The 16,935-nt window shown below is 39.0% G+C and overlaps 1 protein-coding gene across 1 annotated transcript in view; it reads left to right on the forward strand.

Moving 5' to 3' along the window:
- The window catches only part of PKHD1L1 (PKHD1 like 1), a 140,977-nt gene extending 133,984 nt beyond the window's left edge, over positions 1 to 6,993 (forward strand). Inside the window, exons 74-78 of the mRNA XM_080646789.1 lie at positions 592 to 743; positions 1,138 to 1,284; positions 1,623 to 1,776; positions 5,170 to 5,460; positions 6,779 to 6,993. Of these exons, the coding sequence (XP_080502915.1) occupies positions 592 to 743; positions 1,138 to 1,284; positions 1,623 to 1,776; positions 5,170 to 5,460; positions 6,779 to 6,789 (755 nt within the window). The 3' untranslated portion in view covers positions 6,790 to 6,993. The remainder of the gene's footprint in view (positions 1 to 591; positions 744 to 1,137; positions 1,285 to 1,622; positions 1,777 to 5,169; positions 5,461 to 6,778) is intronic.
- Positions 6,994 to 16,935: the final 9,942 nt, after the last annotated feature.

Raw genomic sequence — 16,935 nt, forward strand, 5'->3', positions numbered from 1 at the left:
TGTACGGGCATGAAGCTCCCTTGTACTGCTACCGTTGAACCTGCCTGCCTGGGAGGCTGTGTTGGAGAAGAATACACAGAGGAAGTGGCGGGAGAGGGTGGAATCTGTAGACTGAGCATTTGTCCAGAAGAGTCTGAGTCAACCCCAAGAGACCTTTAAAATTGATAGGAACTGAAATTCCCTAAGACTGTGATTTTCAAATGTAAGACCTGCTGGCCTACGACATGGCCTCCTTCCCAAGTCTTAATGGAAGTAATTCAGGGGTCAGAATCCTCCAGGCAGGACTCAGGATATGGAAGATGCTGGATGTCTAGGAACAAGGGGTGCTTTTATTCATTTTTCTTATATCTATTTTATCTACCTTTGTTTTTTTCTATAATTCCAGCTTTAAAACATACTCTACTGAGCTCTTCAGTTTCCTAACTTCGTTAATATGACTTTGTCATGTTAAGCTTATGTACAGTTAGAAAACTATAGAATTCTATAACGTGGATGGAGCAGCACAAACAAAAACTTAAGTGAAAAACTATCATGTGTTCTCACAATTCCACTTTCTTATAATCCTCATGTCATAATACTGTTTCCTCATAGGTCAGATGCAATTATCTGAACTCCAAGAAATTGCTGCTTCTCTTGGGCAAGCTGTAATTTTAGGAAAAACCAGTAGTACCCTTGGATTTAATGTCTCTTCCATGTCTATTATCAATCCCATCCCTAGCCCAAGTGATTCTGGATGGATTAAGGTAAGAAAATACAACTAGAAAAATACACTTTAGCTACTTAAAACATTGTTACTAATTTCTTATTTCATGTGTTGTTTTTTTTCTATTACAAGACTAATTTAGAGGGCATGTCTAATTATTGGCTATTTTATATGGTATCACTAAAATGATAAAGTAGGTTAAAAAGGAGCCTGTCTTCTAAAAAATTATTTATTGGAATAAAATGTGCTTTGCCTTGCATATTTACAACAATGCTTCATGAATTTGATCTGGAGGAGATATTATAATAATATTTGCACATATTAACATATTTTAAAATGAAAATGAATATTATACTTAGCCTGGTTAAGATGAGTTTGCTACTGAATGCAGTTTATCTTGTGAAAACCACTCCATCACTCATGACCACTCACAGGTGACTGCCCGACCAGTTGAAAGGTTTGCGTTTCCTGTTCATCATGTGGCCTTTGTGTCCTCGCTCTCAGTGATCAGTCAGCCGGTGGCAGCGCAGCTGGGACAGCCCCTTTCTCAGCAGCCTTCAGTAAAGGCAGTAGATCCCAACGTAAGTTATAACTCAAAGCTTCATTTAAGTGGAAGAATTAAGCTATAAATTCAGGAGGGTGAGCCAACTTCACTAATCCTGGTACTCTGCCTACCTGAGGATTGCACTCTCAGACTGATATGTATGGATATTGTCTAGTACTGTTTTAAAAATATTTCTTTTCCATGAACTTGCTCCAGTGTCCATATTTGTGAATTCTTTGTGTAGAAAAAAATGCTTCTACTGATTTTAAATTTGTAACGAGGCATTTTTAAAGATGAAGTTCACATGTCTTTTTTAAAAACGCGTGGGACAGGGCAATTAGAATTCTCTACGTTTGTTTTGTTTTTTTTCTTTAGGGTAATTGTGTATCAGTTGGGATTACTTCATTGACTTTGAAGGCCATACTAAAGGACTCCAACAATAACCAAATTAGTGGTCTTGGTGGAAATACAACAATTCCATTTAGCAGCTGTTGGGCCAATTACACGGACCTTATTCTTCTTAGAACAGGTGAGCGTACTATTTTGGATCCTCACATATATTATAATAGAACAAAGCGTATTCCATAATACGCTGTTCAATAAATTATAGAAATCAGAACCCCATACTCTGACTTTTCAGAAAACATTTAGTCTAGCTTACAAAAATATATTTAATATGCAAAACAAACTAGAAATTAAAATAAGCAATGGAAGAGATTTAAACAGGCAATTTGAGGATATGCATCAAAATTATCTCATGATTCATATTTTTATCCATTTGCGTATTTGTCTAATTTTCACTAAATATGTATTATTACATTTATAATATAAGCAATTAACAGATTTTCAAATTAAAGAAAAGAAATGATAAGGTAGGATCACATAATTTTAATACCCTATGCAGGAGTTGCTCTGAGATCAGAATAAAGGATCCCTATGAGTTCTCATAAAGCATATCCAATGAATCTTTACTAAGTGATATCTTCAACATTAGACCTGACCTAGGGACCAAGGTCTTCAAAGTACCACTTCCACATAGCAATGCTCCAAAGTAACCAGGTCACTGGAGTGCTGAAGCAGTGATCTAGGTTTGGGCATTTTGTCATGATACAAAATAGCACTCTCCTTTTATACAGTAAATACAGTCATAACTTCCACAGCGATGTTTCTTATATTATCTCTATTCGAGTTGATGGTATAACTCCAGTTAGTAAAAGCCTTTCTTCTGAGGCCAAAATAATATGTCCAAAAACATATCCTATTGGTGATAGATTATAAAGTACCTAAACCAATGAAATGGATAAACTGCTTATACTTGAGACAGGCCTCCATTAATCTGTTTACCTCAATCTGGGACCCTTTTAGGACCTTTATAGCCCAACTTCTGTAAAGCTGTGTAGTAGCACTCCCATTTCTTACCACTGTTATTTCAAACACACACACACACACAGAATAAAAGTAAAAATAAAGAGTAAAATAAGTAAAATAATGCTAATAGTCATCTGATGTTTTTCATAATCACTAAATATCAACAACTAAATCCTTCCAGAAGAATCTTTTCCTTATTTTTTGTTTCCTTGTGCTTTAATAATGACCTATACTAGACAATTTGTTCTGCCTACTAGGCAGCAATATCTCAACCTTGTGTTTGATGAGGATCAAATGGCAATGTGCTCAACATTGTGCTCATGGGACCCTGAGTATCCCATATGCTTGCTGGTTAAGGGCAGAGCCAAATTCTTGAACAGCCAGCCTAAATGGTGATAGGACTGGGACCCTTTTATGGGAAATGAGGCACCTGACAAGAGCCCTGCCTGCAGAGCAGGTTGTCCACCCCCCCCAGGAAGGTGGACCCAAGAAGTGGGCAGTGGTAAAGACCTGACCTAGGGACCAAGGTCTTCAAAGTACCACTTCCAAATAGCAATGCTCCAAAGTAACCAGGTCACTGGAGTGCTGAAGCAGTGATCTAGGTTTGGGCATTTTGACATGGTAACAAAATAGTACTCTCCTTTTATACAGTAAATCGTCTTTCAGAGTTCAAAGCCTCCCTTGGAGTGTCTATCTGACCTGCTATAGAGAAAGAGCCGCTGCTCCTAATTTCTTTCTTGCTTGCTTTTTTCTTTCTTTTTTTTTCATCAAGTGTAGGGCCTCAGTTCCCTGGTTGTGGGCAGTAAGGAAGGTCAAGTATCGTCATCTCTTCATTATCTTTAGGTCAGGTAGGCAGTTTGTAGACTAACAATTTTAAAGCACAGCTGAGAAAATTAATAAAGCATCTTTCCTGTAACTCTTCCCAGCAGGGCCCCCCACAGTTACTGCACTGTGGGAAATCCCCTTGCAGATCACACTGTAGCCCGGCATGGCAGCGTGCACTCTTCTACTTACAGCGTTCTGAAGAGCAAAGCAGGGCCACCTGGGTGTGGGTGTGGTTTCGAACACAGAAAACAGGGATGTAAGCAGTAGGTGAGAAAAGGATAGAAGAAGAGAGTAAACAGCTGAGACTGCATCTTTGAGCAACCTGGATAAAAATAGTCTTACTGATGGATATAATATTTGAAACATGTTGACCTAGCAGCCTATATAATATTTAGTGCTTATGTCATTTTCTATCACTGCATAACAAGTCAGCCCAAAATTTGACGGCTTAAAACAACAGCCTTTTCATTTGCTCACCATAGTGTGGGTCAGGAATTTGGGCAAAGATGGCTCATCTCTGCTCCATGATGTCTGAAGCTTCTGCTGGGTTGGCTTCATTGGAGTTATAGCCGTAAGGTCTTGACTCTGGTTTTTGCCTGGATTCTTCAGTTCTCCAAGGAGTGGCCTCTCCACAAGGCTAGCATGGGCTTCCTCATAGTTCTTCGGGAGAAAAAATAAAAACTTAATTTCTTTGCACATAAAAATCATTAAGAAAAAAAATACACCTGCCACAAAAATTCAGTTTTTCAAAGTGAAAAAAAGGAGACAAATGCGCTATTGTCATGAATTTTTAACAGTGATAGAAGTCTCTAGAACAATGGCCGACCATCTTGAAGGTTATAGAACACATTGTTGTTTATGAAAATACAATGTGGTCAAGAGCTAATTAAATTCTCTCCCTAAAAAAGAAAGGAAGAATGAAAACAGAAATGATTTTTTTTAGAAAACAAATAGAAAAAAAGGAAATAAAACTTCAAGGTCTATAAGTATTGCAAAGTCTGTTCTGTGTGGTAACCACTTACCGTAATAATAATAACAGTAGTCCCAGAATAAATTATGTGAAGGAAAAATATATTGATCTCATATTCAAAACTGTGGGAATATTGAACATGTGGATTAAAAAAAAATTTGGATGAATTTTTTTTTTTTTTTTTATGTTTCACTCTCTAAAAAAGATTTAACAAGTGTTTCTTCAAGCTTGTGTACCTGGGGTAAGAGGAAAGGGTCACAGTCTTGCAACAAAAAGTATCATCTGACTTAAAGCAAATGTGGGAAACAGTTAAAAAATGTTGAAATAAGTGGAGGACATATGGGTGTTTGTTGTACTATTTTTTCAACTCTTAAAAGTTCAGCATTCATCCCCACCTCCCTCAAGTGAGGCTGAGCGTTCTCCACTCTCAGTCAAGTACATAGGGATGAAGCAGAGGTTCAGCACTTTCACCTCCAGTCCCTTTTGTCCCTCATTTCAAACAGCCTTTCTCCTGGGCACTGATGCTACAGAAAGAAAATCTCATCAGAGAGCCCCTGCCCATAGTTGATGGGCAGATTGAATTCTTCAAACTCAGAGACCCTCTCTACACTTTTTATACTCACACTAATTCATTTGACTCAATTTTAAAAATACTTTGTTAGGAATCATACATTATTGTAAGTCAATGAAAACCCAATTGGAAGTGTATGACAAACAATAAAAGGAAGTCAAACACCACGATGATTTTTTTTTTCCTAGGGAAAAATTATAAGATTGAATTTATTCTGGATAATGTTGCTCGGGTGGAATCCAGGCCTTTCAGCCTCCCAGCGCAGTCTGTCTCTAGCGGCAGCAGCAGTGGCGGGGGAAGCGGTGGCATCAGTAGTGGCAGCGGCAGCAGCAGCAGCAGCAGCAGCAGTGGCAGCAGCAGAGCATCTGCTGTGGGTACCGCTGCACAGACAATGACTGCAGTGATGAGCTGTCTGATGGGAAGAGTGTTGCTCTTGGAAATATTTATGGCTGCAGTTTTGACTTTGAACGTAAATCTAGGTAAGCACAGTTCGGTTTTTGTGTCATGAATGTCTCCACATACTGAGCTACCAGTAAATGGTTACTTAATAAAGACAGCGCACCACACTTGTGCATGGTATCCCTGTGGACTCGAAGACATGGTCTCAGCCATTGTGAAAGTAATAACCTCCAGGAAATGTTACTCACTTTACACGGTGGCATAGAAGAATGTGAGGAATGCGAAGTGCAGCTAATGTCAGGACTCTTTTTCAGTTACGAGGGGCAGAAGCTTAGTTTGAATTGGCTTGGGCAGTAACGTGAACTCATTTAACTGAGAAGTCCAGAAGTAGGCTAATTTCTGCTTCCATTAGACCCAAGGACTCAAATGATGTCTTCCAGAAGCTGTGCCTCCCATCTCTTGGCTTCATTCACTTGGGTAGGAGAGCCACGCCCAGGTAGGCTCTCCACCAACACCATCATCCCTCAAGGCAAAGTACCACTAGCATCTTCATGTTCACATTCTACTGGCCCAGCAGCTAATGCAGAAAGAATGAAACTCTTTCCCTAGCTCCTTACTATCTATCCTACCTTAATTAGTAAATGATATTGTTCCTGGCATTTTTTAAAGGATTTTTTTCCAGATAAAAATGTTAATCAGCTTCTTCTTTGCTACTAAATAATCTGTCATTCTTCAATGAAGACATAAGATGATTTAAAACCCCTTGGTCTTGGTCCATTCAAGGTGCTATAACAAAATACCACAGACTGGGTGGCTTTTATTAACAGCAGAAATTTATCTCTCACAATTTTGAAGGCTGGAAGTCTGTTCTGGCTGTATCCTTACATGGCAGAAGGGGTGAGGGAGTTCCATGGCATCTCTTTTATTAGGGCACTAAACTCATTCATATGAGGGCTCCACCCTCATGACCTAAGCACTTCCCAAAGACTCCACCTCCAAATACCATCACATCAGGTTTTCACATATGAATTTGAGGGGGATACATTCAGACTAAAGCAACTATTAATGAAACGAAATGCTGGTTTTTAAACATAACTTTGCATTCCAAATTAGTATTTTACTTTTAAGAGAGTCATGAAGTTCCATTAATAAAAGGACAAAAATGGAATGTGAAAAATACTATGTATAAGACCACTACTCTCTTTCCACTGTGCCACAAAAAGAATACATTATTGATTCTAATATTAAATTGATAAACTTTGAAATGCTAATTTTCACCTACTACCTTTGCCCTATTAACTAAACTAGTTAGACAAGTTAAAATTTAAAAACATTTTAAATCATACTCTATGTTACTACTACTTTTAAAATATATACTTGTATGTTTTTACTTTTCAGGCAACAACTGAAGTGCTATTCTGAAGAACAGGCTGAAAACAAAAATATAAGAACTGCTTTTTTTTTTTTTTTCCTGAGCTATTTTGTTGCCCAACAAGAAAGTCTATAGCATTTTCAAAAAAAATATGCTAAAATATTTTTATAATATATAAAATGTATTAACTTTGATCATAAAAATCAAATTTCTTCAAAATATAAATTTCTTTCGATTCCTTATATGTGTATGTACTGATTTAATTTTTTTTAATTTTCAGAAATCTTTTATTTAGAAGCAGATATGCCACCTTGCTGCCAGATGCTATCCCTACAAATCATAGAATCCTTTAAATCAGTGGTTCTCAACCTTACTAATGCCGCGACCCTTTAATACAGTTGCTCATGTTGTGGTGACCCCCAACCATAAAATTATTTTCGTTGCTACTTCATAACTGTAATTTTGCTACTGTTGATGAATCGTAATGTAAATATCTGTGTTTTCCGATGGTCTTAGGCGACCCTGCTAGCAGTTCTCAACCTGTGGGTCGCGACCACTGCTGTAGAGCCTAAGACCATCGGAAAACACAGATATTTACATTACGATTCATTAACAGTAGCAAAATTACAGTTATGAAGTAGCAACGAAAATAACTTTATGGTTGGGGGTCACCACAACATGAGGAACTGTATTAAAGGGTCGCGGCATTAGAAAGGTTGAAAACCACTGCTTTAAATAGTTGAAAGAGCTTGTCTAATTTTGAGTTAACCTCTTTAGATCTGACTAGAAGTACTTTGCATTTTTATACATACTGAGGGATCTGACTTTCTCTGTCCATTCACGAGGCCCTTATTCCAATGATCTAAGCAATTTCTAAGAACTTGGGGGAAATGAGACTGTTTTAGATCTTTTACAGACTAAGTTGCTGTTTTCAGATCCATAGTAATCCCAGGTTTTTCAGATCCATAGTAATCCCAGGAATTCTAGATTGTCCTGAATTTTTGGGGCCTGCCAACTGCTGGCCAGTATTCTAAGAAGAGTTTTCTTGGTATCCATGGAACAAACTTTTGGAATAAGTCCAAACGCCTTCTCTGATTACTCCTCCTTTCCAGTCAAAAATGCTACTCCTAAGAGTGTGACCTTCCTCAATCACAGGCTACACCAGAAGAGACATTTATTTCAAGAGGATAAAATGAGATAATGCCAAAAAGCCACAAATTAATGTATTTAAGTCAACCAAAAGCTCTCCTACCAGAAAAATTGTACCTTTTACTCAGAAAATTTTAAATGGAATGCTTATTTTGGAGGAAGAACTCCCAATAAAAGCACTGAAGCCATGTCCAGAGCAAGTAGAATTGGTACTCACAAGAGTTACCTTCCAATAAGAGACACTCAGCAAGCATTAGGAACAGCTGAGAGAATTCAAGGAAACCCAGACCTTTTTCTTCTGTATACATTTCCTAGAATATTTGCCCCAGGTCATAGTTTATCTTGCTTAACAGAAAAAATATAAACACTTACCAGGTGGTAAATCTAAATATCTTTGGATAAATTTGGCATTTCATTCAGTCAAACCAACATCTATTTAGCATCAACTAGATACCAGGCACTCTAGTGAGAAGACTACAAGGAATAAGATGCCATCTCTGCCTTCTAAGAGTTCACAGGGCAGTTCGAGAAATAGTAGTTGAAAAAAGGTAATATTGATACAATATGATGTGTGAGAGAGAGAACTGAGGGTGCTAGAGGGGCACTTGGCTGGGGCGAGGGGACATCCAGTGAGGACAGAGATGGATGAGGGACAGCTTCCAGAAGATGACATATGAATAAAGCATGCGATTAGCCAAGGAAGAGTAGATGCAGGAAGGTGTGGTGGCAAGGACAAGGGCTGAAACACCACTTGATAGTGAGTACCTTTCAGGCAGGAGCTCTCCCTTACTCAGCGGTTCTTCCTGCTACCCAACACAATGTCTGGCACTAGCAGATGCTATTTTGCTGTTTAAGGGATGAAGCATGGAATGTGGGCAAATCAACAAGTGGTCTGATGCCCCTGAGCACTAACTGTGACGTGAGGAAAAGCAGCAAGGGGAGGGCAGCAGTGTTCTGTGCCACGTTGTCAGCGGGGCTTGGGTTTATTCTGTACGTCCCAGGGACACAGTTTTGACCAGATGTCAAAACAGAAGTTTTGGCTACAGCAAATTATAAAGGGAGGCGCCAAACTAAGATGTGAAACTTTTTAAGAAAGTGGCCTAAAGGAGTAGAAGACCAGAGGAAGAGTTTTGAAGAGCAATTCTTTGTTAATGACTATCCTAGGAGGGAGTGAAGATTCTGGCTCCGGATGCCAAGTCAAGAGAAAAGGATTTCAATTAGGCCCCAAGAAAAGCTTAATAGGGGGTTCCCTGAGGTTTGGGGTACACCATGGATTGATGTCAGCATCATAACTGACTCACCAGAGAGAAGATGGCTGAAGCTGCAATTTAGGAAGTAGCAGTTGGTTGGTCAAATAATGTGCAAGGGTGTCCCTGGCACCCGATGAGGTCTGTGTGTGTATGTGTTTGTGACAGAGACCGTGAAGAGGAGTGGGGAGATAGTTTGCTAGCATAGGAAGTCAGGTCTTCCCAGGAGGGCTGCCTGGAAGGGAAGAAGACTGCAGGAAAAGGAAACTGCCAGAGGACAAGGGAATGCCTCGCAACTACAGATAAAGCTGAAGAAAACAGCTGGAATAGAAACATAGTGTCAATTTTAAAGAAACTGCAGGTAAGAGGTCTCTGACAGTGAGATGCTAAGGACACATGAAAGTCCCTCCATGCCCAGAGATCACTGATCCCTGACTTGTCCACACCACCAGTTGAGGACTTTCATACTGCCCTCACTTTCAACCTTGGAAGGGGAGAAACCTCTACTAATAAATGGGGAGGAGGAGAGAGACCAAACAACCCCTCCCCCGATTCTGTGATGGGAAAGTCTTAAAAATCAGGTGGTGTTTTTTTTTAATGAAAATCCAGTTTACCTTCCATTTCATGATACTTCCTTTCTGTTAGAAAACTAAATTCCACAAATAGCAATTATAGCATCTACGGAACAAATTCTTACATTGGGTTCTGGAAGAAATGCAAAAATCGTCCCTTCAGAGCACTGAGAAAGCCACAGAATTGGATACCATCTGTAGTCTTTCCTCATTCAAGTTTAATTCAGTCCACTGGAAATTTTTTGTCAAAAATTTTCCATAGCTTTTTAATGAAGTTTTCTAATACAAGTCATTTGAGAGAAAAAGAAATTTCTAAAACTTTGCTTTTTAGCCACAGTATTAAAATGTTTCTGATTTAACTTCTTTAGATTTCTGGCTGTCGGCTTTTATACAATTTTCTAGAGATAGTATATACCTTATAATATTTTATGCCAGGCAAGTTACAACGTTAACTGCTACTTTTTTAAATGCCTGCATTGTTAAGAATCCAAAGGCAATATGGCTTCACATTGCCTTCATTCATAAACTGGCTGCATATTCAAATTTTTAAAAATACATTTTAATGTATGAAGCAGCTTTTTAGCTGTTGAATAAATCATAAAAATACTGTTCTATCCAGGATCTGTGCCAAGGCTGACCAGCAGACCCTGAGCGACAGATGAATGATTACTCTGACACGATGTTTGCTGTGAAAGAGAGGGCTAAGGGACTGCCTGGCTAAAGGAACCAGACAGCCTCAATCACCTGCATCTGTAGGCCTTTTTGTAACAGCAGTTTGGGATAAAGTTTATCTTTTAGATATAAACAGTAAGGTAAATAACTTGAGGGGGGGGGGGTGGGGACACATATGTTTGCAGTGTCCTTTAAGCAAGGATACCCAAAGATTAAGCATAAGGATTCCAGTAAACACCCAGGGGTCTGCTCATGCACAGACTTGATTGGAAAGGTCAAGGAATAATTAGGGGCACCACCTTCGGCACTCCCCTAATTCTGAATTCTGATAAATGGCAGGCCACCTTCAGCACTCTTCCCTTATCTCGGAATGTCCTCCTTACAAACTTTCCAATCAAGTCTCTTGTGCTCCCCAACAGGTCTGAAAAATGCATGGAGTAAATATAGAATGTTCTCATTTTGGTCAATGTAAGGAAAAGAATAAGGAGGAAATAAGAATATCTTCCTGTATTTCTGATAAAAGTAAAATGTTTCTATCTTGTACTGTCATCTCTACTCTTTTCTAATTTCCATCATCTTCTGACCATTGCAGTGACTTCTAGGTGGTCCATCAACTTTTGCCTCTTGTCATTTTATCCAAAAGAGGGCTATCTAAACTACTACTACTATTAGTAATAAAATATTGATTTACCACATGCTTACTATGTGCCAGACACAATGCTCAGCTCAGTTCTATGTGGATTCTTTCCTCACAATAGCACAGTGAAGTTATTATCAACCTTTTCCAGAGGAGGAGACTTAAAATATGAAAAGATTAAGTAAAATGCCCCAGTCCACAGAACTTCTAATGGTTAACTGGGATTCAAACCCAGACAATCTAACCCCACAGCCCAAGCTCCAACATTTAATTGCCCCCTACTTTCCCTCAAACATGGGAAAATGTTTCATTGTGAAAAGAGCTCTTAGGAAAAATATATTTATATCAAATTCCTGTTCTAATTTTAAGTTTACTTTACCACCTCTATGCCCTCAGGCAAGTTCTTGGTCTCTTTCATTCTCAGTTTCTTTACCTATAAAATGTGGAAAATATCTACCATGCAGTGTGGTATTTGAGGACTGATGATAACATGTATCTAACACAGTACCTAACAGATGGCAAGCTCTCTGTAAATGGTAGCCACTCCTGTTATTTTTATGACCATAATGTTGCCCATATCTGTCAATCATTGGCTCAATAAACCATTAGACTTGTTATTGCACCAGAGCAGTACCTAATATGTAATAAACACTATGAGAGTGTTAATTATTAGAATCCTTGGCTGGGTGCAGGGCCACCTAGAACAAAGACTATTTCCCAGCTTCCCTTGCAATGAGGAGTGGCTAACTTCTGTACAGTGAGTTACAAAAAATACAGAGATGACCTTGTGGCATAGTCTAGGAACTCTCCTTAAAAGGTGGCTATTATTCACCCTTTTTCTCTTCATTCATCTTTTCCTGTTTTCCTTTGGCATGGAGCAAGATGCCTCCTTGCATCTGGAGGACAAAGGCCAGCCCTTGCAGGGACAAGGTGGGGGGCTCAGCTGAAAAGGTTCTTGACAAAGCAGCGCTTTATCCCAGCCCTTATTCTTTCACAGTTTCACTATTATTTGGTAAGGATCCTAATGCCAACTGAGATGTCTCCTAGTTTCATCATGTGCCCAAGGTGGCTAAATTGGAAAGGAAAAAGAAAACAGGGAATCCTTCCTACAGGGGGAAGGTGGGCAGGAACATTGCCAAGGCAAGAAGAGTTTAAAATACCACAGACATCTTTGAAGTTATTACCTGTATCACCAAAACAGAAATACTTAATCCTTGACCTGAATCCATTATATATTTGGTTTGGGAAACCTATCTGAAATTGTTGGAGGGTCATACTTTTCTTCCATGCTCATCAGTGGGTATTTTCAGCTTCCTGAGGATGGCATTAGCTGCAAGAAATGCCTCATCTCCAGTGAAAGAAACAGATGTAGTTCCCCAACTTCATCTTCCCAGAGAGTAGCTACAGACACACTGTGTTAAGACAAAAAGGGGGCCCTAACTGGTTTGGCTCAGTGGATAGAGCGTCGGCCTGGGGACTGAAAGTTCCCAGGTTCGATTCCAGTCACAGGCAAGTAACTTGGCTGCGGGCACATCCCTAGTAGGAGGTGTGCAGGAGGCAGCTGATCGATGTTTCTCTCTCATCGATGTTTCTGACTCTGTCCCTCTCCCTTCCTCTCTGTAAAAAAATCAATAAAGTATATTTAAAAAAATAAAAAGACAAAAAGGGGCCTGCCAGAAGGGTTGCGATCAGTACGTGAATATTGTGGGCAGTGTGACCAGCTGCAAACCTCTTGCCTCCTTCCTTGCTGGCCCTATCCACTACTCCATTATGATCAGATGATTCTAAGATTAGAAAGCCCCTTATGAAAAAACTGTTCTTCCATTAATTCTGTTTACCAACGACAAGCTGAGTTTATTAGAGAAGTTCCTTTAGGTTAAGGAACTTAACATGCTTAGCACAAACTGTGCCCATGGCAAGTGAGAATAAACTGTTTAAATGAATAAATGAGTAGGCAGCCTAATGAAACGTTTCCTCTGCCAGATTTTTGAGATAAAGACATCCTTCCACAATGTTACAGAAATTGCACTTTATCCTGATTTACTGACTTAACATTTCAAATAACGTGTACTATAACATTCACACCCGGTGATAGACCAACTAGTTATGTTTACTATGGTAATGGGCTCAGTGCCTGTGAGCAGAAAAATTAATTCCTTTGGGGCAAGTTATTTATGTGTGTGTCTGGCTACATGGCAAGAGTATTTTCCTTTAGAGTAATTTATGTATTTAGGCAGATGATTCCTTATAGATATAAGTTCTCTCTAGGAAGAGAGAATATAATATATTAAGTTTTTTATTCTGAGAATTTCTATATTTAATTTTCATCTGTAAAGGATTTAATTTCAAATAAAAACTCAGCAAGATATATTTCATGATGAGGAGGCAAGTTAATTTTCACTGTGTAAAATGTATAGTATATACATACAGACAAGCACCTTTAACAAGAACTGCTGATATGTCTGATATTTTAAAGGGCCAGAGGTGGCCAGAGGGGGATCCAGGAGCAGCAGGTCAAAATGAAGAGTTTGAAAGCAACAACCAAGACTGGTATCCTCCCAAGTGAATTTGAATTGATGGACAACGGCAAATTTCTATTTTAAACAGGACCCTTACCATGAAGAAGTCTGTGTTTTAAAAATATTTAAATGAATCATACAGCAAAGGACCAAACCGATTTAGGGGAAGGGGGGAAATATAAAATACTAGTTGGGACATCATTATGATAATCCTGGTGTGCTAAAATGATGGACACTGAGAAGAAAAAATGGATGAAATTTGGCAACACATACTGTTCATGAGGAAACTATCCCGTGAGTAGTGAAAAAGCAGGGAGAGGGAGGGGAGGGCTGCATTGGTGCTTTCCTTCTAACAGCTGCTTTCCCCTCTTGTCTTTCAGGCAAAGCGGCAAAGGGTTGGGGACATGTACTCAGATCATAGCTTCAAAGTTTAGTGTTCCCTCCTCTTTTCCCTTTTTTAATGTGTTACTAACAAACATGTCTATTTCTGGTTGCTGATGAGAAATATTCACCCCTGCTTTTCTTGTAGCTAAAATTAGATTCTACTGGACTTGAAGATGATAAACATGTATGCCTGAAAGCTCTCATCAATGTTATCGCTTTGTTTCCACTACATTTCCACATATATTATGCCACTTATTTGTAAAATAAATCCACAAGGCTAGAATTAGTAACCAAATTTTGCAGATGAGAAAACAGACTCAGGTTTGTTTAAGCCTTAAGGTAAAAGCCACAATGTCTACCATACTGTAGTTGAATGGATTATGCTTCCATTGTTGGTTTGAGTTGTTTTATTTTAAAGTTTCCAGCTCACATACAAGATAGATCATTCTATAAACTATTGTTTTATATTGATTGTATGTATCTCAACACATTTATCCTGAGAAATAATGGCCTCCGATGACCAGACCTGCTCAGATTGTCCACTTAACTCATAATATAGCTGAACTATATTAGAGCTCTAACAACAATGTGGACATTAGCCAAGTGGTAATGACATTGCTGAACTTCACTACTGGAACATAGATGTGAATGGTTTACCTCCTCTTGTTACTTGAACTCACTTCTAGTAAAAGACATCCATTACTTTCCTTCATGCCTATTCGGCCTCTTCTGAAGGGAATTGGTTAACTCTTAATTGTTCTTATCTTGGGTGTTCCTGTATTTAGCAATAAAAATTACTAATAATTGAACATTTGTTCTAGTAATATTATGATGAAAAATATTTATTTGAATGCTTCATATAAGTTAATTTTCCTTTAAGTAGAAAATAAAAATGTTTTTTCAGACTTTATTTTCCTATTAAGCAACTGACCTTATTAAATGGTGATAATATTAAAAATAAATTATAATTTTCCAGAATATTAAAATGCATTATATTGAAAGAAAGCAAAATTCTCTAGACTAAAAAGATCAATAAAACAAGCCATTAGAATTATCGTCAGATAATCCTTTGTCTGCAAATGTATCTGTTCAAAACTGTTACTGGATGAGCTGCAATGCTTTCTCTTGCTTGATCAGGAAATAAATGTGACTTTATGATCTGTACTCAACTGTGAACAGCTGCTAATTAATAAAAAGCCTTTAATGTCCAAGTTAGAACAGCAGGTCGAAAACTGTGCGTTAGGGGAAAACCATCCCTTTAGTGAAAAGCCAGGGAACTGGGGTGGGGCAGATCTAGAAGCACTGGGCTGTGTTTGCAAGGTCTGCCCTACCTCCTGGGAAGAGATGGGAGGTCAGCTGACAGGGCGGTACTAAGACCCAGCTGAGAACTCAGAACAAGGAAGCCTGCACAGGCTTTGAACTGGGAGAGTAAGTGGTGGCTTGGAAGCTGATAGAATGAATAAATCAAGACTAAATAAATCAAAGCTGGCGATTGGGGGTTGGGAAGAGGCCAATCATAAGCCTTTACGAGGGCAACATGATCTTGACACAGAGCAGTTAGAATTAACTATACCCTATGAAGTAGGGGCAATCCAGCAATAAACCTTTAATCCATCAGCTTCTACCCCTTACTGGCCCCTCACTTGATATTTGGTACTCCCCCACCCTCACTCACCCCACCAAGCCTTGGTCAGAGTGTAGGACTTCAAACTGAACACTCCTAAGAGGTATTCCCCAAGCAAGATCCCAAATTATTGGCACCTGTAATCCCCAATTAGGGGTTTACTACTCAACAACTAGAGTAAAGATGATTTTAAAATAGTCTTTTATAGATATCTTAAAAGTAAATTTCAACTGTACAATCTTTAGCAAACTTTGGTTTGTTATTATGTTGGGAAACAAGTTTTCACTAACTTTCTGAAAAAGTTTATACTTTTTTGTTTCACTTGAAAATGGCACATTTAATAAAGAAAACAAGAATTATCAAAAGAAGACAACATCATAGTACAATAAATAATTTGGAGCAAAGATATAAATTTCTAAGGAAAAGCATTTTGAAAACATGTTTATGTCAGGATATAGGGTATTTGGGATTATTGGAGGTCTGGGATCCACAATCATTTTGGAAATTCTGAACTACTGTTTGAAAATATTAAGGTTAGTGCAGGTGTTTAAGGGACTGCTGAGGGTTTAGTGGACTCAGGGAAGTGTAATAACTGGGAATGATGTAGAGTAGCAGTAATAGCAGCAGTAGAGGTAGTAACAGCTGTTACCTGTGAATGTTTGCTGTGTGCCAGGCTCTGCCCTTACAACTTTGCAAGCATTAGCCATTCCACGAAGTAGGAACTAATATGGCCATTTTCAATATGCTTTTATTGATTTTTAGAGAGAGGAAGGGGGAGGGAAAGAGAGAAACATCAATGCGAGAGAGAAACATAGATCTGTTGCCTCCAGTAAGCACCGGATGGGGCCTAACCCTCAACCCAGGCATGTGCCCTGACCCGGAATGGACCCTGGCGGCCCCTGGGTGCATGGGCCCATGCTCAACCTACTGAGCCACACCAGCCAGGCTATTATGGCCATCTTACTGCTATGGAAACTGAGGTTTCTAGATGAAATAACATCCAAAGTTACACAGAATCATTTCAGACCAAGAGTCGTAAACATTCCCTTTCTTCTCCTTTTGGGAACAAACAAGTATTAATAGAAATGTGCTACAGATTGGAATGGCGTTGGGATGGTGGTTCCAGAATGTTAAGCGGGTAGGCGGGTGCAGGTCAGGATGACACAAGTCGGGCAGCTGTTGTCCAAACGGGGGCAGAACAAGGAAAACACTGGTTGGGGAACAATTTGCATGAACTGCTTTCCGCTTTTGACGATACAAACTTCTCTCCTCCCGCACCAGTCGCTTTGCCAACAGTGGAGCAGTGAGTTTTCTGAGGGCTCCTTGCCCACCAAAGCCAAGAACCCGAGCCTTTTAATAGCAACAGGATAAAAAGAAAC

The sequence above is a fragment of the Plecotus auritus genome, assembly GCF_963455305.1.
Source record: "Plecotus auritus genome assembly, chromosome: 11".
NCBI lineage: Eukaryota > Metazoa > Chordata > Mammalia > Chiroptera > Vespertilionidae > Plecotus > Plecotus auritus.